The sequence below is a fragment of the Peromyscus maniculatus genome, chromosome 1 (assembly GCF_049852395.1).
Source record: "Peromyscus maniculatus bairdii isolate BWxNUB_F1_BW_parent chromosome 1, HU_Pman_BW_mat_3.1, whole genome shotgun sequence".
NCBI lineage: Eukaryota > Metazoa > Chordata > Mammalia > Rodentia > Cricetidae > Peromyscus > Peromyscus maniculatus.
In genome coordinates, this window is record NC_134852.1 from 37280001 (window position 1) to 37303478 (window position 23478).

Consider the following 23478-nt stretch of genomic DNA (forward strand, 5'->3'; position numbering starts at 1 on the left):
CTGCTGGGATCTGAGTTCCTCCCCTCCCTGAAGAAGTGCCTGGGCTCATACTGGGTGCTACAGACCCTTACACTCACTTCTGCTTCTGCCTAGTGATCTCCTCGGTGTTGGGAAGGCAGTTTGTCCATGGCAGGGACCCATAGAACCACTTGAGCATACAGTAGCCCAAGGTCTGGAGGTCGCTGCGGCGGGACGGCCCTGGGGAGAAAAGGGAGAGGTGGGGCTCAGTCTGGATGCCCCACCATCCATGGAAGGCTGTCTTAGCCATCACTGCTCAGTCCCAGCCCCCCTTATTCTCCCCATGACTCTCACACACTCTGTTGCCTGTCACCTACACCAGTACCCCAATTCCTCCATCTAGTCATCTTTTGTGAATACACTTATCCAGTGAGCTCTGGGGGCCTGTGCGCCAGGCCTGGCCTCTCATCTCCCAAACGGACAGGAGCGCATTTCCCAGACAGGTAGTGGGAAAAGACGCAGCGTGGAGCCACCTCATCCTAGCGGAGACAGGACAGGGCAGAGAAGCCAGCAGCAGGGGCCAACACTTTCCTTTCCCCTGCTAACTCCCTGTTCAGACACTGAGTGCTAAGTTAAGTAGCAGAAGCCTCACTGCCCGCCCCGGTGCAGCACAGGCACCACGCCGCTCAGGGACCACAGTCGGATGAAGGCAGACACAGGCAGATGGATGGTCATGATACTGAGGTTCAAGAAAGAGGGCTGGAGAATCTGTCTAGGGCTGTCACCCTCCTGTCACTCCCATGGGGAACAGGATCCTTTCTTGTTCAAGGCTTAACTCTCATGATGCCACAAAGGTCTCACGCTCCAGTAATGGACGGCCCCATTTCTACACCTGCATTCCTAGTGACCCTAAGGCAGCACTCATCACCTCCACCAGACTGGTCTCAGTCTCTGAGCCTCTGGAAGTGCGACAAAGCTGCTGTCCTTTGTCCTAAACCCCAAATCCCCACTGCTCAAAGGCCACCATCCAGTTCTCCCTGCTGAAGGTGACAAAGCCTTCACATGGCCAGGACACTGTCTATACTCCCAGTCCCCATCAGGGCACCCTTTACGGCCCTTGACTAAGAACCCATAAAGCTGCCCAGGACGAGAACTGAGTGCCATGGGGCTGAGTCTCTCACCACATCCCTTGTGCGTGTCCACACTAATGAACTCCAGGTCTCCCTCATGGGGGCTCCTGCTGCCTTCTTTGTAGGCCACATGCTTGCCACCTGGGCAGTAGCGGAAGGTGAAGCCATAGCCCACCAGGGTCACCTGTGGACAAGGAGGCACACAGACCTGAGGTTAGGACTGCAACCTTGGTGTCAGACCCCAGTGTGGGCACAGAGCCTGTGTCAGCGGCCGCCCATCCAACCCCCGACAGCTGTAAAGGGGAGACGTGGGGCTGCCTATTGGTTGCAGGAGGTCAGGCATAAACTCAGCTGCATCCCTGCTTTGGGCCTCAGGTGAGACTGAACATCACGGTGGACCAGGGGTGTAGTGGGGACCGCTCACCTCAGAGGCTGGGGAGCAGAGAGAGCAATGGAGGGGAAACAGGAACAATACAGGATACATCCTTGAAAGGCATGCTCCTGGAGCCCCACTCCTGATCTCCATCACCTTGCAAAGACACCCCCAAATGACGGCTCCACCAATAAAGAAGTCTAATGTGGTGGCAGCGTCCTCTGATCCAGGCACACACAAACCTCACCTCTGAGGACTGAACTTAACACCTAAGCTGCTTTGTTCTCTTGCCTTTGCCTGGCCGCCCAGCACCCCACCTGCCTCAGCTCTGAAAGTACCACCGGCACCTGAGCCGGTGGGAAGATGCTTCATGTCCACATTGTAACACTGACTGTTCTTGGAGACAGGGCTCATATACGCCAGGCTGACCTGGAACTGCATATGCATTTGAGGATGACTGAATTTTTTGTTGTTGCTGCTGTTGTTTGAGATAGGGTCTATATATAGCCCTGGCTGTACTGGAACTCACTATGTAGACTAGGCTGTCCTTGAACTCACAGAGATAACCTGTCTCTGCCTTCTGAGTGTTGGGATTAAAGGTGTGCGCCACCACATCTGGCTTAGGGTGACTGAACTCCTGACCCTCCTGTATCTACTCCCTGAATGCTAGGATGACAGGTGTGTGCCAACATGCCCAGTTTATGTGGCTCAGAGACGGAAGCCAGGGTTTTATGTATTCTGGGCAAGCACCGCACCAATGGAGCCACATCCCAGCACCACAAAAAAGGGTGCTTGTGCGTGCGTGTGTGCGTTCACGCGTGTATGTGTGTTGGAGGGGTCTGGCTCTCACCTGGCTTAGATCCTCTGGATTCACAAAGACATTCTCGGCTGTCAGGTTCCCGTGAACATACTCATTTTCGTGGAGGAACTCTAGAGCATCCAGCTGGAGGAAGAAGGTGTTGAGGTGGTATGATTGACAGGGCCATGATAATGGGAAAGGAGCAAAACTGTTAACCTAGGGATCACTGCAGGGCTATCCTGTCAACCTAGGGATCACTGCAGGGCTATCCTGTCAACCTAGGGATCACTGCAGGGCTATCCTGTCAACCTAGGGGGCGCTGCAGGGGGTATCCTGTCACGTTCTAGTGTAGCATGAGGAAGTTCACTGTAGTAGCATGCCTGAACATGGCTCAAGTTAAACTTTCTAAAGAAATGAGCGATTAGCCAGGCATGGTGGCGCACGCCATTAATCCTAGCACTTGGGAGGCAGTGGCAGGAGGATTTCTGTGAGTTCAAGGCCAGCCTCGTCTACAAAGTGAGTTCCAGGACAGCCAGGGCTGTTAAACAAAGAAACCCTGTCTCAAAACAACAACAACCCCCCCCCACCTACCCACACTCCCCCCCCCCGCCCCCCCCCACCCCCCGACAACCCAGCACTTGGCTGGTGCTTGCCTTTCCACCCACCTCCTGTGCGGACCTGACGCCCTCTGCAGGAGTAACTAGCACCCTCCGCCATCAGAGCTCTGCTCGTTTTCTGAGAAGCCAACTGTTAAGCCCCTTACTGGGGTTCTAGTAGTAGCTCTGCTGCTGAGCCACACCCCTTCCCAGCAACTTCCGCTACATCTCCAGCTCCAACTTTTACACTGAGCCCTGGACTGTCATGAGGCTCCATGGGTGTCAGTCACATCATCCTGCTTCTATCTCCAGACCCCTCCTTGACCCTGGGGCCACTTGTTCTAGTATCCGCCCCCCCCCCCCAGGACGCTCCGCCAGCCCCACCCTCTCCACCGGAGCCTTCATCTTGCCTCTGGTTTCCTTGTTCCAGCTCTACCCGACATGGCAGACCCGAGGTCTTTCTGCCTCACCTGCCCAGTGTTCCTGTGCTCCCAGCATTCCCTGCTCCTTACCTGGTATCTGCGACTGTGTGATGGACTCTGCACACACTGACCCCACCCCCGCCCCACTACAGACCGCCAGGACCGTGCCTCACCTAACGAGCACATCACTCCCTTGGTCTGACATCACCGGCCATGTGGTGATGGAGCTTCTCATTCTTCTTAAGCAGGGTCATTTGTTTTTGTTGTTTTGAGACAGGATGTGTTGCACTGGCTGTCCTGGAACTCACTCTGTAGACAGGCTGGCCTCGAACTCACAGAGATCCGCCTACCTCTGCCTCCCGGTGCTGGGACTAAAGGTGTGCGCCACCAGGGCTACTGGCAAGCAGGGGTCATTTCTAAAAGCCAACTGTTTACCAGAGCCCTGTCCATGTAACTGTGAGAATGAAGACATGAAGACAGGAAGGGCTACTCTCTACTCCATCTCAGACAGAGAACGCCGGGTACTTGGTGACCATTTAGTACAAGCATGAATGAGTGAATGAATGAATGAATGTGGGAATGAGTAACGTCTCTGTACAAGCTGTGGTGGTCTGAATGAGATGTCCTCAATGGTCTCGGGTGTTTGAAAACTTGGTCCCTAGTTGGTGGAACTGTTTGAGAGGAATTCGATGTTAGGTGTGGCCTTGTCGGAGAAGGTGTCCTGGGGTTTCAGAAGCCCCTACATTCCCAGTGCATCTCTACCTCTGTTTCGGGTTCTAAGGTGTGAGTGCTCAGCTGCTTCCGCTGCCTTCTCACCGCTCGGCCATGCTGCCATCATGGACTCGGACTCTCTGAAACTGTAAACCCTAATAAACTCTTCCTTAAGGGGGCCTTGGTCACAGTGTCTTAGCAATAAAAAAGTAAGCAAGACACAAGCCTTGGCCCAAGCTGTCTCCTTGGCCTAGAAACTTCTCTTCTACATACCATCACCATTCTTCCACCCAGCATCTTAACGGTTCCCACTCTTCCCGAGAGTCCAGGCTCAAATACATGGCCTGCACTTTGTTCCAGGCTGGGCCTCCAGGCTGATTCAAGGAACATCATCACCCATCCGACTAGACCACTGGTGTGCTGGCCTCCCTGCACCCATGAAGATGAATCCATCTGCCTGATGGGGAAGCTGGGGTTTGAAGAGGATGAGGAGTGGTCCTGAGATACATACCAGCCTGCAGGCCACCTGCAGCACACATCTCTCTGATATCACATGCTTTGGGTTGTCATCCAGGGCTGACTGAAGGCTCCTCCCCAGGCTGGGGAACACCAGGAACCTAGAAGACAGAGAACCATGGGAGCTGGAGATGCGGGATGTCGAGCCCGGCAAGGTATCCCACAGGGACAGGGCAGGTGAGTTCGAACACTTATCCCCAGCACTGCTAACCTACAGCTGTGTACCTACCTTTGAGCTCACCGTCCCCCTATCCTGTGAGCACTCACACTGCCCTGGGCAGGTCTGAGAGCTTGGGTTCTTCACCTCTCAGTTCTCGGCCAAACCGTAAACAGATCCGTTTATTGTCCCCACTCCCGCACCCCAGTTCTCAGCCAGCGGGGGCCTCAGGTATGCCAGCCCTTACTCTTGGGTCTCTTAGCCTCGCTCTTTGCTGCTTTGCCCCACCTTGCTCTTGTCCCCTCCCCTCTGCTGCCCAGAGAAAAGAAAAGCACCATTACAGGCAGGGGGCCTTTGCTGGAACACAGGCCCAGGTCAGCTGTGGCTCTGGAAGCCAAGCTGACTGAAACTCATCACTTGAAAAGCTGGACTACCCTAGTCATGAGCCACAGCCCTATTCTGGAGGCAAAGCTGTCCCCGTGAGAAATGCCCATTCACGCAGCAGAGGGCCCAGTGGGTGGGTAGGGGTTGGGTAGCAAGTGAGGTGGCTTACCTGTACTTGTCCTGGTGAATGCCAAAGCCGACGCAGGTGGGGATGGCCAGGAGCGGAACCAAGAACTGTTTCTTCCACTTGTTCACTGCGGGAGGCAGAGAATCAGGTCAGGTTCACAGCCGGATGCCAGGCTCACGGGAACAAGCCCTGCCTAGGTCAGAAGCAGAGAGAGCCCAGACCAGACTCTGGGTCTCTTCATTTGTCCTCACTGTATGGCATCCTTCTGGGTGACAGTGAGAAGAAGTGCGGCCAGGGTGGGCACATCTGTGATCCATGTCTGCCAGTAATTTCAAGCAAGCATGCAAAAGGCAGGCATGAGGGCAAGAGGTTAGAGCAACAGAGAAGGGCTTCTATGGCTCAGCTGGTAGGGCGCCTGCCTAGCACGGACAACGTCCTGGGTCCCATCCCCAGCACTGCATAAAACAGAATGTGGTCGAGCACACTGGAAATCCCAGTACTCAGGAGGTGGAGGCAGGAGGATCAGGAGTTCAAGGTCATCCTTGACTACATTTCCAGTTCAAGAGACCCAGGGCTACATGAGACCCAGTCTCAAAATAACGAAAGGAAGGAAGGAAGGAGGGAAGGGAGGACAGGGTGATCTCTGAGTTTACGTGCAGAGCTGGCAAGATTAATAGAAGTCTAGCCAGCCATACCTCACTGAGCCCCTGGGCTAGAGCGGGTATGCTGGGATCTGCCAGTGCGGGCTGGCAAGGCCGGAGTTCAGCTACCACCTATGGGGTAAATACTGCCCAGCGGGCCGTCTCCAGGGGCTGCACAACAGGAATGAATGCAGTTGGAGAGGGGCAGAGCATGTGCGCGTGGTTCCTCACAACATGACAGGTTTATAGAACCCAGAGAGTACGGCTAACAGAAGACAGAAAAAAATACTCGGACCCCAGGCATTAGGAGTATGTTTCTTCGGAATGTAACCAATTTGATTTAAAAATTTCCCTAACAACCAGTGATGTGACAGTCAGCACACAGCGTTCATGACAGTCACCACTGGTCTCTCCAGAGCTGCTACAGGCCAGCCCCGCCTGTCTTCCGAGGGTTGAAGGAGATGGGTGTCAGGCTGTGGGCGCAAGTGGACGCACACCCAGGGCTCTGGCCACCACATCACTGAATACCTGGAGGATCTGTCACCCAACCTCAACTCTCCTGCCTGGTCCCCATGGAATACCTTGCGCAGGCTTGGCTGCCCTCTGCAGGAAGTTCTGCTCATTGAAAAGGCGCCCATCCTTGGAGTCCTGGGGGTGAGAGGAGGGCAGAGGCTGTCACACCAAACCCCCTGGACAAGGGCCCCAGATTCCCAGCAAGACCCAGTGCCACACCGACAAACTCCGTCTCTTCCTGTCCCCGTAGGAGGACAGTTCCCGGGGAATCGTGACTGAGCAGGCTGTGCTGCTCAGTACCCCCCTCCCTGATATGTGATATTTTGTTCGTGTTCTGACAAAGCTTGCCTGGAGATCGGAGGGTTAGCCATAGAGGACAGGCAGTGGTAGCACACACCTTTAATCCCAGCACTGGGGAGGAAGTAGAAGATCAGGAGTTCAAGGCTACCCTGAGCTACATGAGGTTGAATCAGTCTAAAAAAGAAACAGTCGGGCAGTGGTGGTGCATGCCTTTGAACCTAGTACATGGGTGGCTCACACCTTTGATCCCAGAACTAGGGAGGTGGAGACAGGAATATAAGCCGGGTAGAGACAGGATCTCGCCCCCATTCAGTCTGAGGATTCTTAGAGACAGGATCCTTACCATTTTGGTCTGAGATTTCCTAGAGGTAAGAGGTTCAGCTTTCACCCTGATATCTGACTCTGGGTTCCTACTGTTACAACTAATCAGGACCACACTTCACCTCCCTTTGATTATTTTATTATGGTAAGATCCACAAGTTTGCCCTAGACATGTGGACCTTACATAAAACTTCATTTCCTAGCCTGCTTTGCAATGAGGCACAGCTTCACGACCAAGTTCTGGCCAATGAAGGCGTGCCAGGAGTTCCAGACCAACCTGGTCTAGTTACTGAGAATCAGTCTCAAACAAAACAAAACAAAACAAAACAACAACAACCAAAAAAAAAAAAACCCACAGTGTGTCGGGGCTGAAGGGACGGCTCAGTGGTTAGAGCCCTGGCTGCTTTGCAGAGGACTCAGGTTTGATTCCCAGACCCCACACCAGGCAGCTCTCAGCCACCTGCAACTCCAGCTCTAGGGGACCTGACACCCTCTTCTGGTCTCTGTGGGCACCAAACATGCAAGTGGTACCAAAATATTCATGCAGGCAAAATATTTATACACATAAAATAAAATTCATAGACTTTAAAGACTGGGGACACACCTACCAAGTGAGTTCCAGGAAAGGCGCAAAGCTACACAGAGAAACCCTGTCTCGAAAAACCAAAAAAAAAAAAAAAAAGTTTGGGCACACACACACACACACACACACACACACACACACACACACCACACACACACACGGGACACACATCAAGCCAAATCTTCTAACTATATATACTATTCTACCTCGGCTCTAAAGGTCACAGCAGTAAACACAGCCGGGTGCCTGTCCGATAGCCCTCTCTCCTTTCCCCCTTCCCCTCTCTTTCTCCCCCACCTCCACAGCCCCGTACTCTTCTAGGACATAGCCTCATGTATCCAACGCTGGCCTCAAACTCTTGGTGTAGCTGAAGACTGAGTTCTTGATCCCCCTGCCTCCGCGCTCTAAGTGCAGGGATGACAGGCAAGCACACCCCTCGCTTCGCAGCGCTGCTGACAGAGCCCAGGGCTGTGTGCGGGGCAGGTACTGTACTTCCCGAGCTGCACCCCGCTCTGACTCTTTCTTGCCTGCCTCTTTCCCTCTCCCCTTCTCTCTCCGTTCCTGTCTTCTCGTGTGTTACGTTTGGGATGCAGTGGCGACCTCAGACTTGCTGACAGAGCGCAGTGACGTGCCCGGGATTCACCTGGCTGGGGTCCGTCACGTAGGAACCTGAAGCGGAGGGCACTAGGCCTCAGGGGGCTGGACATGTTCCCCTCCACATCCTCTTGCTCATGCTCTCTCGGACTCGGCTTCTTGGCTGCTACAAGAGCTGCTCTTGGCTACACCTTCCCCCCATGATTGCCAAGTGAGGTGCTCTGCTTGGCAACACCCTCCCCACACGATAAACTCATATTACCAAAATCATGAACCAAATAAATCCTTCCTCCCTTGATGTGTTTTACACAGAAATTTCGTCACAAAAAGCTGACACACACAGTGCCTGACAAACATCCTCTGTGTAGGAAGCAGAAGCAGTGAGCAGGTAGCCACAGGAAGCCAACAGCACTGATCTTGGAGCTCAGTGGGGTCAGGGTCACATGACCAGGAACCATCAAAGGCAGGTGCAGGGGCGAGCCTCACCTCTGCTCCCGAGTGAAGAGGAGTGTGCCTGGTCAGAGTCCCATGGCTCCTCACAGACTAGGAGCACCCTGTTTTCAGGGTGGGCTCCCCAGGCTGCAAGGGAACTCAGAGGTCAAGGGTTACTCTGAAAGCCCTCCACCCTCCCTTCTGAGTTGCCCTTGGACCACTCACCAGCTTGAGTGAGAACCTCTGCTTCTGGGTCCCTGATTCAGAGAGGAGGGCAAAAGTGGGCTTGGCTGTAGAATGGCAAAGAGAGAAACATCAGAACTCGAGGGAGTGTCAGGGCCACTGATCCCCAAGCTGCTCAGAACCCGGAGCCAGTTCTCTGCTTCCCATGGGGAAGTGCATCCTTGGTCCTCAACACCTGTTCCCTCATGGTTCTCTGCCTCTCTCCCTCCTCTCTTCAAAGTTCCAGGGATTGAATCTAGAGTCTTGCATTAGGCAAGTGTGACAGATCTGTCAACTTGACACACCCTAGATTAGCTGGGAAGAAAATCTCGATGAGGGATTGTCTACACAGGTTGGCCTGTGGGGGATTGTCTTAACTGACGTGGGAAAACTAAGTCCATCGTGGGTGGCACCATTCCCTAGGAAGGTGTCCTGAGCTATTAAGAGTGGAGACATCAAGCTGAGCACAAAAACAAACACGCATTCAGTTTCGGCCTTTGTTCTTTATGGTTGTGACCAGCGCCCTCAAGCTCCTGCTTTAATTTCCCTGTTACCATGAACTGGCACTGTGAACCAAATCCACCTCCTTCTCCCCTAAGTGACTTTTCGGCAGGGCTCCAACAGAACGTGAGTAGGACAGCCACCTCCTCCACACCCCAGCCCTGATGCTTCCTTCTTGACCATCGACTTGACGGGCCTGAGGAGCAGCAGCGAGGCTAGGGAGTGCAGTCCCGGGAGACTCTGCGGTGACTTCCAGACCTAAGGAGGCCCTGAGGGCTCTGCCCTTAACAATGGGTTAGTCCTTTGAAGGATTCAAATATAATACCATCTCTGGGAGGTGGGGCCAAGCTGGAGGGAGGGTCATCCCTTGCCTTGGTCACTCCCTGTGACCCTTTCCTCTGGTTCCTGTGCGCTCCCTACCATGATGGACTAGAACTGGTCAAGTCCCGAGCCTAAGCTGAGCTTTCCTCCTTGAAGTTGCTGTCCTTGGGTATTGCGCACCATCTGTGTGGTGCTACGTGGCCTGGCACACCCCTGTGCACTGGGACAGACAGTGTGTACCTTCGTAGAGAATGCCTTGGTCATCCCGGGTCTGGAGGGCCCCAAGGGTCCAGTGCTGCCCTTTCTTGTCGGTCAGCCATGTCCCCGGGGGCAAAGCCTGGAGTGAGGTGGTCACTCGGCTCCGCTTCAGTGTCTTAGGACTCAGCCTGGAGGACTGTGGGCTGCCTCTGGGGGTCGGGGGCCTGCTCCAGGTGCCTGCAGGGAGACGGACAGGTAAAGCGCGTGGAGAGAAGCAGTGCCCAATCATGGCCCTACTCCTGTTTGTGGATTCTCCCTGAGCTCCCACAGGTCAGGATCTTTGTTCCACAATATTGGAGGCCCTCATGGGTCAGGTCTGGACCCCTCCCAGTGTGGTGGGGATTCTGACCTAGACAGAACCAGTCAGAATCAGATCAGAGATGACACAATCAAGGTGGATATTGGGGACAGAAGAGATAGACGGCTTGAAGAAGTCAAGGAAGGCTTCCTGGGGGAGGGTACACTACAGCAGTCTTTTTGGCTAAAAGAAGTGTGCCAGGGAGAAAGGACATTACAGACAATCACCCCAAAATGGGTCTTGGCTATGTGTTGGGCCCAGAGTGTTAGACTCAGGATTGATCTTGAAGGACACCCAGATATCAGGCCTCTCTTGCCCAGCACTGGCTGGGAAGATATTATGAGTCCTGTATGGTTCCTTCCAAAAAGAACATGTAGGCCAGGAAAAGAGGTACAAGGGACATGGAACCAAAAGTGATGAGTGGATAAACGAGAGCAGGTCTAGCCAGAGGTAATACAGGCCTCAATATACACTCCACCAGCTCAGAAGGGATTCTAAGAGATTAGGTCTCTAAATGGTGGGAATTGGGGAGCATCACAGGCCCGCAGGAGGTGAAGGCAAGCTGATCTGAGGGAACAGATTAGCAGAGCTTAGAGATGGATAGTCCCTCAGGTTGCTCTTCTATTTACTGGGATATGGAGTCAGAAACACAGTATGTAGTTTAAATGGCAGGCAGGCTAGATATGGCTAGAGAAAGAATTTGTAAATTGGAAGATAGAGATGAAGAAACTACTCAAAAACTGAATGTGATAGCATGTGCCCATAATCCCAGTACTTGGGAGGCTGAACCAGGAGGATAGCTGTGAGTTCCAGGCCAGCTTAGGCTATGTAGTGAGAACCTGTCTCAAAAAAACAAACAAAAGAAATTGTCTAGAAAATATACAGAACGATAAATGATAGCAGATGTAAGACAGGTGCTGGATTTGTGGAGTGGTGAGAGTCAGGGCAGAGAGCGTGGACTGTGGACAATGAGTCCACTTGGGTGTGTGAAAGTTCCCTGTGGGGATGGACAGGAAGGGGACACTGGGAAGAAGTTCCAGGCAGGGCTGACTGACTGATGTTTCAGATGACACAGTAGTGGTTTTTTCTCGAATATGGTTTTAACTTTCCGATTTCATTTTTATTTTTAATTGTGTAATTGTGTTTGTGTGGGGTGGGTAATTTCACTTATGTGCAGTGCCTGTGGGAGCAGAAGAGAGCACTGGCCCTCCTGGAGTTGGAGCTACAGGTTGAGTCGTCAGACATGACGCTCGGAACTGAACCTGACCCCAAGTACTCTTAGCTGCTGAGCCATCTCTCCAGCCCCTTGTCCCAGACATTGTCCCAGGACCCCTCTCTGCCCCACCCAGACACAGGCCAGCCCCGGCTCTCACCTGTGGCTCTCTCAGGAGAATTCCAGGTCTCTTCAGCCCCAGAACTGTCGCAGTCAGAGAGGAGGGAGTGTGGGCGAGCGGTGACAGTGTGCGACCATTTCACTTTCTTGGGAGAGGTTTCAGAGCTGGCGTTCAGCTCTCGCCTCGAGCCTAAAGGTGAACCAAATGCAGATTAGAGCTCTGAAGGCCTCCCAGGCCCAGGCAATCCTGAACTCTGTGCTCAGGGTCAGCCACGCTCTCTCCTCTGACCTTCGCAGAGCGGTCCTGCTGTCTCCACAGCCACTGTCCGAGTGCTCCTTCTCCTGATTACCTTTCCTCCACCAGCCCCAGCCTCCATCACTTGTCATTCTGCTGCCTTCTAAGCAACTTCTTTATTGAAATTTTTGATTTAATGTATTATCAGTGTGTGTGAGCGAGTGCATGCACACACACACACACACACACACACACACACACGTGTGAGCATGCCATGGTGCACACACATGGAAGTCAGATGACAGCTTCTGGGAATCAGCTCTCTCCTTGCACTGTCTGCCAAGGGTGAACCCAGCTCACCAGGCTTGTGCAGCAAGCATTGCTATTCTGAGCTATCTTGCTGGCCCAGCAATTTGTTTTTGCAGCTAGGTGCTGGTGGCGCACACCTTTAATCCCAGTTCTTGGAAGGCAGAGGCAGGAGGATCTATGTGAGTTTGAGGCCAGCCTGGTCTACAGAGTGAGTTCCAGGGCAGCCAGGACTACACAGAGAAACCCTGTCTCAATCCCCCCGCAACCCCCAAAAACAGACAAGGTCTTGCTATATGGCCTAGATTGGTCTTAAACTCAAGAAAATTCCAATTCTCCTTCCTCAGCCTTCCAAGTGCTGAGATTACAGGTATGTACCATGGTGTCCAGCTTCTGAGTAAATTCTCCAGCTCTATCTAGTCTGCCATTTAAAGCATACACTAAGTCTCTTATTGCAATGACTGCAAATATATGTGCATATGTATTTATATGCTTTTATATGTATGTATTTAAAGTTTCCTTTTTTTTCTTTCACTGTTCGGGCCTTTTGGAAACACAGTAGAGTAGAAGAGCACTCTTCTCTCAAAAGCAGAGTTTGTTTTTCATTAGGGCACCCAGTGTTGAATTGCTCTTCATAAGCAGAGTTGAATCACATGCAGTTTCTTATCCAATGAACAACAGTTCTTTTCAGGTAAGGAAAGTCACTGCTGAGCTCCCATTGAGACACTAAGTGGAAACGGCACTCGCGTCTTTTGCCAGCAAGTACAGTGCAAGGGATGGAAGGATCCACTGTTGTGCTCTCCTACCTAGTCAGGGCTGAACTGGATACAGCTCGTGTGTGTAGGAAGTCCACTTTAAAGTTGCCTTTTTGCTTGGATTACAGGCTTAGCCACCATACCTGCAGCAGCTGTCAATTCTAAGGGGACTCAGTGATTCCAGACACCCTTCAACTTCATCATAATCCATGCGCACGAGCGACACACCCCAGTAACATGACAGCTGACAACTACCACAAGGGTGACCAGACGCACAGAAGCCCCAGCAAGATGGCTCACTGGGTCAAAGGACTTGCTACTGAGCCTAATGACAAGAGTTCAATCCCCGGGTCCCACATGGGAGAATTCGGACGTCTGTAAGCTGTCTTCTAAACCTCACATGTGCCCCGGAACGAGAAATATACACTAAATACTCAGTGTGTTAATATGCATCCAACATAGTCCAACTCCTGCCTTGCGCTGTGATGGTTTAACGGTCTGGTGAGGTACCAGGACTATGTAGACGTGGGATGGCTGCAGTTTATGAGTCTGGCTTGTGTTCCTGTTGGTTTCAGCTCCACATCTTTCCTCTAAGAAATGGGTGACACAGCTGTCCAGTCAAACTGTTTGCTAAACAGTGTTCCCATGGCTACCTCTGCTTCTTCAAACATGCTTAACTGCAACAGAAACCTCCCTTTTGTGCTCATGAGACCCAGAGACCACCCTCTGACAGGTATGTAGACAGGGATTTCAACAGTATGGCCCAAACTACAGAAGCTGTAAGAAACTGCAGGATGGAGCCGGCCTTCGCTGGTTCCTACCTCGAAAGGATGACACAAGACGCGGAGTGCCAGTCTGGGCTTCTGCATGCTCCTCTACAGGCAGGGCCTTGCCACAGTACGGGCAGAACTTGAATGATCCTTTGACACTTTTGCCACAGCCTGGACAGAAGGAGATCATGCTGCAGCAAAGAAAGGGGGACAGGAATCAGATGACACCAGCCAGAGCACGAGCTGCAGGGAGCCGCAAAGGGCCTGTGCGTGCATGTGGAGGCCGCAGGTCAACCTCGGGGGTTGTGCCCTAGGTACCACACACCTTGTGTTTTAGACAGTGCCTCTCACTGGTCTGTAGCTTGTCAAATAGACGAGTCTGTCTGGTCATTCAGTCCATGAATTACCCCCCCCCCCCCCCCCCGCCAATACCCCTCATCGTCTCTGAATCACCAGAACTAGGATTACTAGTGTACACTATCACAGCCAGATTTTTCTGTGAACCCTGAGGATTGAACTCAGGATTCTTTATATTTGCTTGGTGTCTTAGTTAGCTTTAATTATCAACTTGGCAGAGCCTAAAATCATTTGAGAGGAAAGCTTCATTTGAGGAATTGTCTAGGTCAGATTTGCATGTGGGGGGATTGTTTTGATTGATGTAGATGGACCAGCTCATTGCAGGCAGCACCATTGCCGATGTAGATGATCCTGGACTGTAAAAGAAAGCCAGATGAACATGAGCCAGCAAGCAGTGTCCCTCCATAGTTTCTAAGCCAAGTTCATGCTCTGACTCCTTCAATGACAGACATGTAAGCCAAAGAAATCCTTTCTTCCGTAAGTTATATTTGGTCAGAATGTTTTATCACAGCAACAGAAAGGAACCTGGGTACATGGTGGGTGAGCATTCTCCCAACTGAGCTGCCTCCCCAGATCCCTGTTATTGCTGTTTCTGCGCTTCCTTTTTATCTTTCCATGTTGGAATCTCAGAGCCTTTTGGGCCTGTTTCTTCTTACTGATGACTTATAGAACTTGCCTTTGAAAGCTACAAGTGATCTAGACAAGTAGTTAAAGATGCCTCAGCAAAGAGGAGAAATGTAGGTGGAGTTATTTGTCAGGACCACTAGTCAGCTCCACCATCCACGCCCAAAAAATTACAAAGAGACTTATTATTAATTATAAATCCTTGGCCAATAGCTCAGGTTTGTTACTAACTAGCTCTTACATCTTAAGTTAACCCATATGTTTATCTGTGTTCTACCACATGGCCCAGTACCTCTTTTCAGTACAGTTTGTTTATCATCTCCTGCTTCCTCTGTGTCTGCTGGTGACTCCCAGTGTCCTCTCAGTTTGGCTCTCTTGCCAAACCTCTTCTTGCCTAGCTATTGGCCAGTCAGCTCTTTTATTAAACTAATCAGAAGGTGCCTTGGCAAAGACATATCTTCATAGTGTGCAAAAGAATTATTCCACAGTAGATAGAGCAGTTCCTTTCTCCATGGCTGTGGCAGAGCAAAAGACTCTTTTATTTCAATCATGGAGCAGTGTAACATGCTGGGCTGCAAAGATTGTTCTCAGATCCTGCTATATTCCCAGATGTTAGCAGGCCCAGCTGGCAGTGCTGGTGAAACAATCCGTCAGACATTTATTGTGTTCTTTTCTGATTATTCTGGCTCACAAGGGCTGGCAAGACGGCTTAGTTCAGTGGTTCTCAACCTTCTTAACACTATGACCCTTTAATACAGTTCCTCATGTATGGTGACCCACCCACCACAAAATTATTTTCATTGCTATTTCATAACTGTAATTTTTGCTACTGTAATTTTGTAGAATAATCTTTTTGTACAGTGTGAAGATGTGTCACTCTGATTGGTTAATAAAAAGCTAAATGGCCAATAGCTAGGCAGGATTTTCTGGGGCAGAGAGAATGCTGGGAAGAAGGGAGGAGATGCCAGGACACAGAGCAAGCAGCATGGGCATTACAAAGTAAAGTTAACTGAGCCACATAAAAGAACGTAGATTGCTGGGGATGTCTTTCTGTACGCTGTGAATGTGCTGCTCTGACTGATTGACAAATAAAATGCTGACTGGCCAGTAGCCAGGCAGGAAGTATAGTATAGGCGGGATAAGCAGAGAGAAGAATTCTGGGAAGTGGAAGGCTGAGTCAGGGGACATTGCCAGCACCGCCATGAGAAGCAAGATGTGAAGGCAGAACTGGGAAAAGGTACCAAGCCATGTGGCTAAACATAAATAAGAGTCATGGGTTAATTTAAGATGTAAAATGTAGCTAGCAGGAAGCTTGAGCCACTAGGCCATACAGTTCGTAATTAACATAAGCCTCTGTGTGTTTACTTGGGTACCAGTGGCCACAGGGCCACAGGAGCCAAGCAGGCAGGGAAAAAACTTCAGCTACAAATGGCACCCAATGGCTCGAGTTTCCACCTAAGTTCCTGCTTCATGTCTCATGTGGGTGGCGAGACACCACAATATGCGGGCTTGAGCTACTCTATGCAGGTTCTCGGCATACAGGCTTGAGCTACGCCACATGGTGTCGCCAAGCTGCACACTATGCTGTGTGGTGGATATAGGTTTTGCTAGTTAAAAAAAAAAAAAAAAAAAAAAAAGGTTTCTGGGCTACACGCTGCTTTGATAGAGGCATAGACCCACTGCCTCCCAGAGTCCAGTGGTGAGCGTGGTTCCTCCGGAGCTGGCAGTAACGTAGTTCTGCCGTGCTGGAAAGCTGAGGTGGGCGGAGCCGGCAGCCACTGCTGCTCTTTCAGTCCTAGTAATACTGCAGTTTAAAGCAAGAGGTTCACAATAAGACAGATTCAGATGGAATAGTTTACAATGTGTGTAAAAGTGTGTAAAGTCTTTAAAGAGAAAGTAAAAATAATATAAAAAATAAGCCACATAAAGATGGATATCACACAGAGAATCTGGATTGTGTTGTCTTTGGGATTTTTAACTGCAGAAAGGCATTTGATTGTAAAGGCTGCTCAGTTAAACCAATATGTATATTTTAAAGGTACCTTGACTTCAAAATTTGGATCTAAGAATATGTTGCTTTGGAAAGGAGGCTCTGCTTTTTTTTCCACAGAAAGCAAGAGACTATGGATTTGTTCCAGATTAAGATACATAAAGTTTGACCAGCCAAGACCCCCTGAAAAGGTCTCCAATCACACCATGGCCCAGATGATCCACTATCTAAAATGGTTTCAAGGCAACTGGCTCAGATAATACAGTCTCACGGACTACTCCATAATCCTAAAATGTTCTTTGTGTCCCCATAAGAGTACAGTGCCCTCATCCAGCAGGAAGTAGTATGAGAAGCTACGCCCAAATTCCCAAATATGGAACTGAAGATGGAACTGGCTCACTCCTCCTCTAAACCCAAGCATATTGCTAAAGAAAAGGTCGGGAAATTCTTCTGTCCCATATCAGAAGAGCTCTTTGGTGTGGGACAGAGAAAAACCAATATTTTTATTTAAAGCAGGTTGATTATAAATGTGATTTCTTTCTAAAAAAGAAAAGGGAATAGTATAGATATGATAGGATGAAAGGGTAGATTAATGAACCTACTTTTAAAGAGCAACAACTTGTTTAGAAATGTTTTACAATGCTATGGATTTTAGTGTACTGACACAAGTTTAAACTTAATTTTGTTACACTGTATATATATTTCTACTCTCGTTTGAGGTATTATGTTTATGTAACTCATTTAGATTGTAATTGATAATTAAAAAATACAGATTAATAATTAGTATTCTATGATAGTCAAACTTATAGTCATATTAAGTTTTCTAGGTATACATAGATATAATTCAATTAGGTAGGTAATCTTCACACGCTTCAAAGACCTACAGAATATGGCATTTAAAATGTTTTAAAAATTTAGACTTTCTGGACAGTGAGACATGTCTGCTCCTGGCAGCACTGGTTTACTTCAGAGAGGAGGATGGGCAGTGAAGACACTCCATATGGAGTTTATCTTTTTCTTGGCAAAAATAGCCATTTGGGCAAGAAATTGCCTGGACTGCTTGATCGACTGGACATGCAGGACCCATAGGAAGGTGACCACTGAACTCTGTTTTGCAAAATAGTCCTTCAGGTTCCTGCTTCGCAGAGGAAACTGCCAGACATTCTACAGGACACAGAGAGAAGTGACTGAGAGACTCAAGGCCTGTGGGCTGAAGATAGATGCCCCAACTTTACAGAAGAACTTCGGATGACTGTCCAGGCTGGCAGCTGTCTCTGTCTACTCTCACAAGACTCCTGAAAGTTTCTTGCGTCCTTCTCCCATTTCTCAGGTAATATTATATCCTTCTGAGGCCTTTGATGTAGTTGAAGACTAGATAGATATAATTTCCTTAGTTATGATAAAAGATAAGTTAGATATGAAACCTTAGACTCACAAATATAGGATAGATAGGATATCTTCTTTAATTTTGCCAAATACAAATAGACTAGATGTTATAACTATAATTCTTGCTTAATAATTGTTTTGTTATATGTAATTTTACTATGTTAAAGTTAAAACCTTCCTTTTTGGAAAAAAAGAAAAGGGGAAGTACTAGGGATGTCTTTCTGTATGCTGTGAATGTGCTGCTCTGATTGATTGATAAATAAAATGTTGATTGGCCAGTAGCCAGGCAGGAAGTATAGTATAGGCAGGATAAGCAGAGAAGAGAATTCTGGGAAGTGGAAGGCTGAGTCAGGGGACATTGCTAGCGCCGCCATGAGAAGCAAGATGTGAAGGCAGAACTGAGAAAAGGTACCAAGCCATGTGGCTAAACATAAATAAGAATCATGGGTTAATTTAAGATACAAGAACTAGATAGCAAGAAGCCTGTCATGCCATACAGTTTGTAAGTGATATAAGCCTCTGTGTGTTTACTTGGGTCTGAGAGGCTGCGGGCCCAGGCAGGACTGGAGAAAACTCCAGCTACAGTAGATTGAAAGATATGGATAACTTTAAGTTTTAAGAGCTAGTCAGCAACAAGCCTAAGCTATAGCCAACCTTCCATAATTAATAATGAGACTTGAACATGCTACTGCTATGAATCATAATGTGAATATCTGATATACAGGATATCTTATATGTAACCGCTCTGAAAGGGCCATTTGATTCCCCCAAAGGGGAAATGACCCACAGGTTGAGAATCTCTGGCACAGTGGGTTAAGGCAGTTGCTGCCAGGCTAACAATCTGAGTTTTATCCAAGTCCCACACAATGAAGGGAGACTAATTCAAGTTGCTCTCTGTCCTCTACAAGCACCCCATGTCACCCCCACCCACAGACTTACATGTTGTCAGTTAGCTTTCTACTGCTGTGATAAACACCATGACCAGAATCGATCTGGGAGGAATGGACTGATTTAATCTTATAATTTATAGTCCATCATAGAGGGAAGTTAGTGCAGAAACTCAAGCAGGAGCTGAAGCAGAGGACATGGAGGGGTGCTGCTCACTGGCTGGCTCCCCATGACTTGCTCAGCCTGCTTTCTTAAACAAACCTGGACCACCTGCCCATGGCTGGCACCTACCCACAATGGGCTGGGCCTTCCCACATCAATATTTAATCAAGAAAGTTAGGTATCAAACTCAGGACAAATGGCTAACTGAGGTACCTATTTAACATATCAAAGCGGATGCTGGCTGCCAGGTTCTCCTAGCATCTCTCAGTACTTATTACAGAGTCATGCTGGCTGGCATACCCCACCCCCACCTTGAACGCCTCCAGCCTGAGCTTCACTGGCCTTCCCCAGCTGTTCTTCCCTATATAATCCAGTCATTTTGGCTATGTGGCCTCTTGGTTCTCATGCTTTCTGGGTTCCCAGGTGCTCTCTTTCCTCCCTCTTTCTTCTCTTCCTCTCTTGCTCTCTACCCTCGCCCCAACTCAGGCCATGTCCAGTATGGACTCTTCCAGTTGCCTCTGGCTGTTTTCTTCCTTCTATCTACAATAAACCTTCTCCTCAAACCCATGCCTAGAAACAGTCATGTCCTCATTTTTTTTCATTAACAAAATATTCCAAACTTGCCTACAGGCTAGTCTGATGGAGGCATTTACTTAGTTGAGGGTCCCTCTTTCCAGCTGACTCTAGCTTGTGTCAACTTGACCAGAAAAAAAAATTAACCAGTATATATGTACACATAAAGAATATAGACAAACAGTATAAAAATGATTTTGGCTCCTGGTTCAGGCCCATGAAGGCAGAGAACGCATGGCTATGGCAGTAGGAACATGTGGCTTTGACTGTTCACATTTGTTTGGACCACGAAGTAGAGAGCTGCAGCTAGAAGCTCCATGTCCATGACCTTGGTCTGCTAGCCATGCTGCATGCCAATGACCTAAAGCAGCATCGCCAGCTGGAGGCCACGCAAGTGAACACATAATTGGACACGTAGACCTGTTGGGGACACTTCAAATTTGAACTACTACAACTGTGTTGTAGAATATTAGTTGAAGATGTATTACATTTGTTTATGCTATGGAACATTTGTTTAATGACGCAAAGATGTATTGCATTCTTTTATGTTGCATTTGTTTAACTCTGTAAAGCTGTGTTTCTTTGCCTGTTTAAAACACCTCATGGTCTAACAAAGAGCTGAACCACCAATAACAAGGCAGGAGAGAGATAGGTGGGGCTGGCAGGCAGAGAGAATACATAAGAGAAAAAGAGAAGGGCAGGAAGCAAGAAAAGGAGGAGCAGAGGATGCTGGAAGCCAGCCACCCAGCCACCCAGCCACCCAGCCAGACATGGAATAAGAAGGAAGGGAAGGAATACAGAATGGAAAGGTAAAAGCTCAGAGGTAAATGGTAGATGGGATAATTTAAGTTAGGAAAGCTGGCTATAAATAAGCCAAGCTAAGACTGGGCATTCATAAAGAAAGAGTAAGTCTCCATGTAATTATTAGGGTGCGGGTGTCCCAAAGAGTAAAGAGTAAAAAAAACCAACTATACAACTGTTTTGTCAAAGGCATAAACACTGGAGAGATTTTTTTTTTATTGTTATTTTTGTTAGTGTCTCTTTCTCCTTCTGCCTTCAGGTAGTGAAACTTGAAGCTTAGGTGGTAACTCTGGAACCAGATGTCAAATCAAATCAAAACCAGATGTGGACAGCTGTCTAATGTTGGCATCAGTGAGAGAGAATGTGTATTTGTGTTAAGTCGCAGACTTTGGGTCTATTTGTTACTGTGGCATTTCACAGTCTAGACTGAGTAAGAACAGAGTCCACTTGACTTCTTATGTAAAAAGTGGAGTGGTTTATAAATCTCTGGTGTTTATTATTTTGTTTGTTTTCCCAAAACAGGGTTTCCCCGTGTAGCCCTGGCTGTCCTGGAACTCATTCTATAGACCAGGCTGGCCTCAAACTCAGAGATCCACCTGCCTCTGCCTCCCAAGTGCTGAGATTAAAAGCATACGCCACCACTGCCCGGCAAAATCCCTGGTGGTTTTATGTATGTAAACTGTACGTATGCATGTCTTTTGTTTGAGACAGTGTCTCAATTACTTTCTCTGTTGCTGGGATAAAATATCCTAACAAAAGCAACTTAAGGCTCACAGGTCAAGGGTACAGTCCATCATGGTAGAAGTCATGGCAGCAGGAGCTGGAGGTAGCCGGTCACACTGCACCCAGTCAGGATGCAGAGAGAAATGAATGCTGGAGCCCAGCTCACTTTCTCCTTTTCATACAGTCCAGGACCCTGACCCAGAGAATGTTGCCACACACATTCTGGATAGATTTTCCCACCTGAATGAACACAATCTACATAATCCCTCCCACACATGCTCAGAGGTTTGTCTCCAAGGTGATTCCATCAGTTCAGTTGATAATATTAATCATCACACAGGGTCTTGCTGTATGGTCCAGGCTAACCTCAATCCATCTCCCGATTGCTGGAATAACAGGTGACACCCCCACACCTAGTTTTGTCGTGTTCTTTGGTAATTCCAATGGTAAGCCTATGTTCCCCAGCAGTCACTGGGAAAAAGATGGCCTTCTGGAAGGAGTGAGTGCCTGACTAGGGGAGCCTTGCCACACCCTGGCTCACAGGGTAGGGAGTTCCACCTGCAGCCATAGAGGAGACAGCACAGGTGGGCTCTTGGTGGGAAATGGGCTGCAGAGACAACAGTACCTTTGTGGACTCAGGGTCTAATCCGTGGATTACTGAGTTGGAAACTCCATCTTGACAACAACCTGGAAATGAACAAAGAGGGAAGATCCTGTAAGTACTGGTTAACTGTACTGGACACTGGTCAAACAGCCAGCAAGTGCTACCTGAATGCCCATTCACTCATTCCACCACCACCAACCTGCGCCCCCTCTCTGCCCCCCCACCCCACCCCAGCTGAGGACCGAACCCAGGGCCTTGCCCTTGCTAGGCAAGCGCTCTACCACTGAGCTAAATCCCCAACCCTTCACTCATCCTATTGTATTTTTGAGACAGGGTCTCGTGTAGCCCAGGTTAGCCTTGTGTTCCTGTTTTCACTTCCCAAGGTCTGGGATCTCATGTGTGCACCATTACCAGCACAACCTGGTACCGATTTATAAAGTCATGAAGGAATGGACTGGGCCATCTCTCCAGCCCCAAGAATTTTTATTTTTATGATTTTAAATTTCATGTGTGTGTTTGCATGTGGGTATGCACATGTGAATTCAAGTGCCCGTGAAGGTCACATGCATTGATCCCCTGGAACTGGGGTTACTGGCAGTTGTGAACTGGGAACCCACTTGGGTCCTCTGGAAGAGCAGTAAGCTCTCAAACATCGAGCCAACTCTCCGGCTTTTAGGCAAGGTTTATAAAAGCATTGTTTTAGATAGGGTCTCATGTAGCCCTGACTGACCTTGAACTCCTGATCCTCCTGTCTTCACCTCCCAAGTGCTGAGCTTTCCAGCACTTACCACCACATCCAGCTTTATTTACTGAGACGGGGTGTCATTCTGTATTCCATGCGGGCTGTCCTGGAACTGACTAGTCTCCAAAATCCTCTTGACTTGTCCTCCTGAATGCTAGGATTCTAGGTACTGGCCACTTTTAGACATCACTACAATTAGAGTTTAGAGCTAAGAGAGTTGACAGTTCATGTGTATAATACATAAGTGTCAGTGGCGCAGATCCTTACATACAGTAAGTGCTCAATAAGTGCGGATGGAAGAATCTAAGGGGACTCAAGAGTGCTGAGGTCCCCTGTCTAAGGTTGCACAGCCAGTGATTCAGGCTATGATACTCAAGGCTGCCTTTATTACGCATCCATCCGTTTATTTAACTTATCCCACTTATTAACATCAGCTTGGTATCATCGACCATGCTCCTGTTCCTAGAACGCAGCACACCAGGGGACCAAAGGCTAGACTCCTCCACAAGTGCCGGACTAACAGTTGCCTAGGTAACAAAAACTGGACTTCGTCCCTACAATCCAATAGAAACCAGCGATGACGTAGCCGCGGAGGCGGAGCATCTGCCATTCCTCACAGGCTCCTCCCCACGCAGCCGCAGCCCCGCCCCACGGCAGCACAGAATGTGCCCCCCGAACCCTGGCCTCGTCAGCCTGCAGCTCCCACAGGCGGTGACGTCACAGGCCCCCCGGCTGGGCGGCCCCGCACCCACAGTACTTGAGAAAGGGCCGTGGGCGCCGGGCTTGCCGAGGCCGGACTCTCGCTCTGATCCGGAGCTGGAACTCGGACTCACCTTTTCAGTTGTCCGGGAGAAACTTCCGGGAGGAGGGGCGAGGGGAGGGAGGAGGGGGAGGGAGGAGGGGTGCTGCGCGCGCACCCTCCGCCGGGCCCGAGAGTGGCGCGCAAGCGCTGCCAACTTCCTCTAACTCGTCCCCCAAGTCCCGCTGGGAACTCCATTTCCCAGAAGGCTGGGCGGCACGCCTCGGCCCTCTCGGGCGCTTTTCCTCCTACTGCGCACGTGCTAATCTGAAG

At 49.5% G+C, this 23478-nt stretch overlaps 1 protein-coding gene across 7 annotated transcripts in view; it reads right to left on the reverse strand.

Moving 5' to 3' along the window:
* Positions 1–23478, reverse strand: part of Vrk3 (VRK serine/threonine kinase 3) — a 35490-nt gene that overhangs the window by 11456 nt on the left and 556 nt on the right. For 2 of the 7 annotated variants that reach the window (XM_042274377.2, XM_076575836.1), the window contains exons 1-12: positions 23240–23297; positions 21686–21747; positions 13608–13747; positions 11531–11680; positions 9842–10036; positions 8783–8847; positions 6396–6462; positions 5216–5300; positions 4501–4606; positions 2312–2404; positions 1140–1272; positions 78–198 (exon numbers count right to left, since the gene is read on the reverse strand). In XM_042274377.2, the coding sequence (XP_042130311.1) occupies positions 78–198; positions 1140–1272; positions 2312–2404; positions 4501–4606; positions 5216–5300; positions 6396–6462; positions 8783–8847; positions 9842–10036; positions 11531–11680; positions 13608–13746 (1154 nt within the window). In that variant the 5' untranslated portion in view covers position 13747; positions 21686–21747; positions 23240–23297. The other 5 variants (XM_076575844.1, XM_042274345.2, XM_042274370.2 and 2 more) reach the window with 5 other exon arrangements.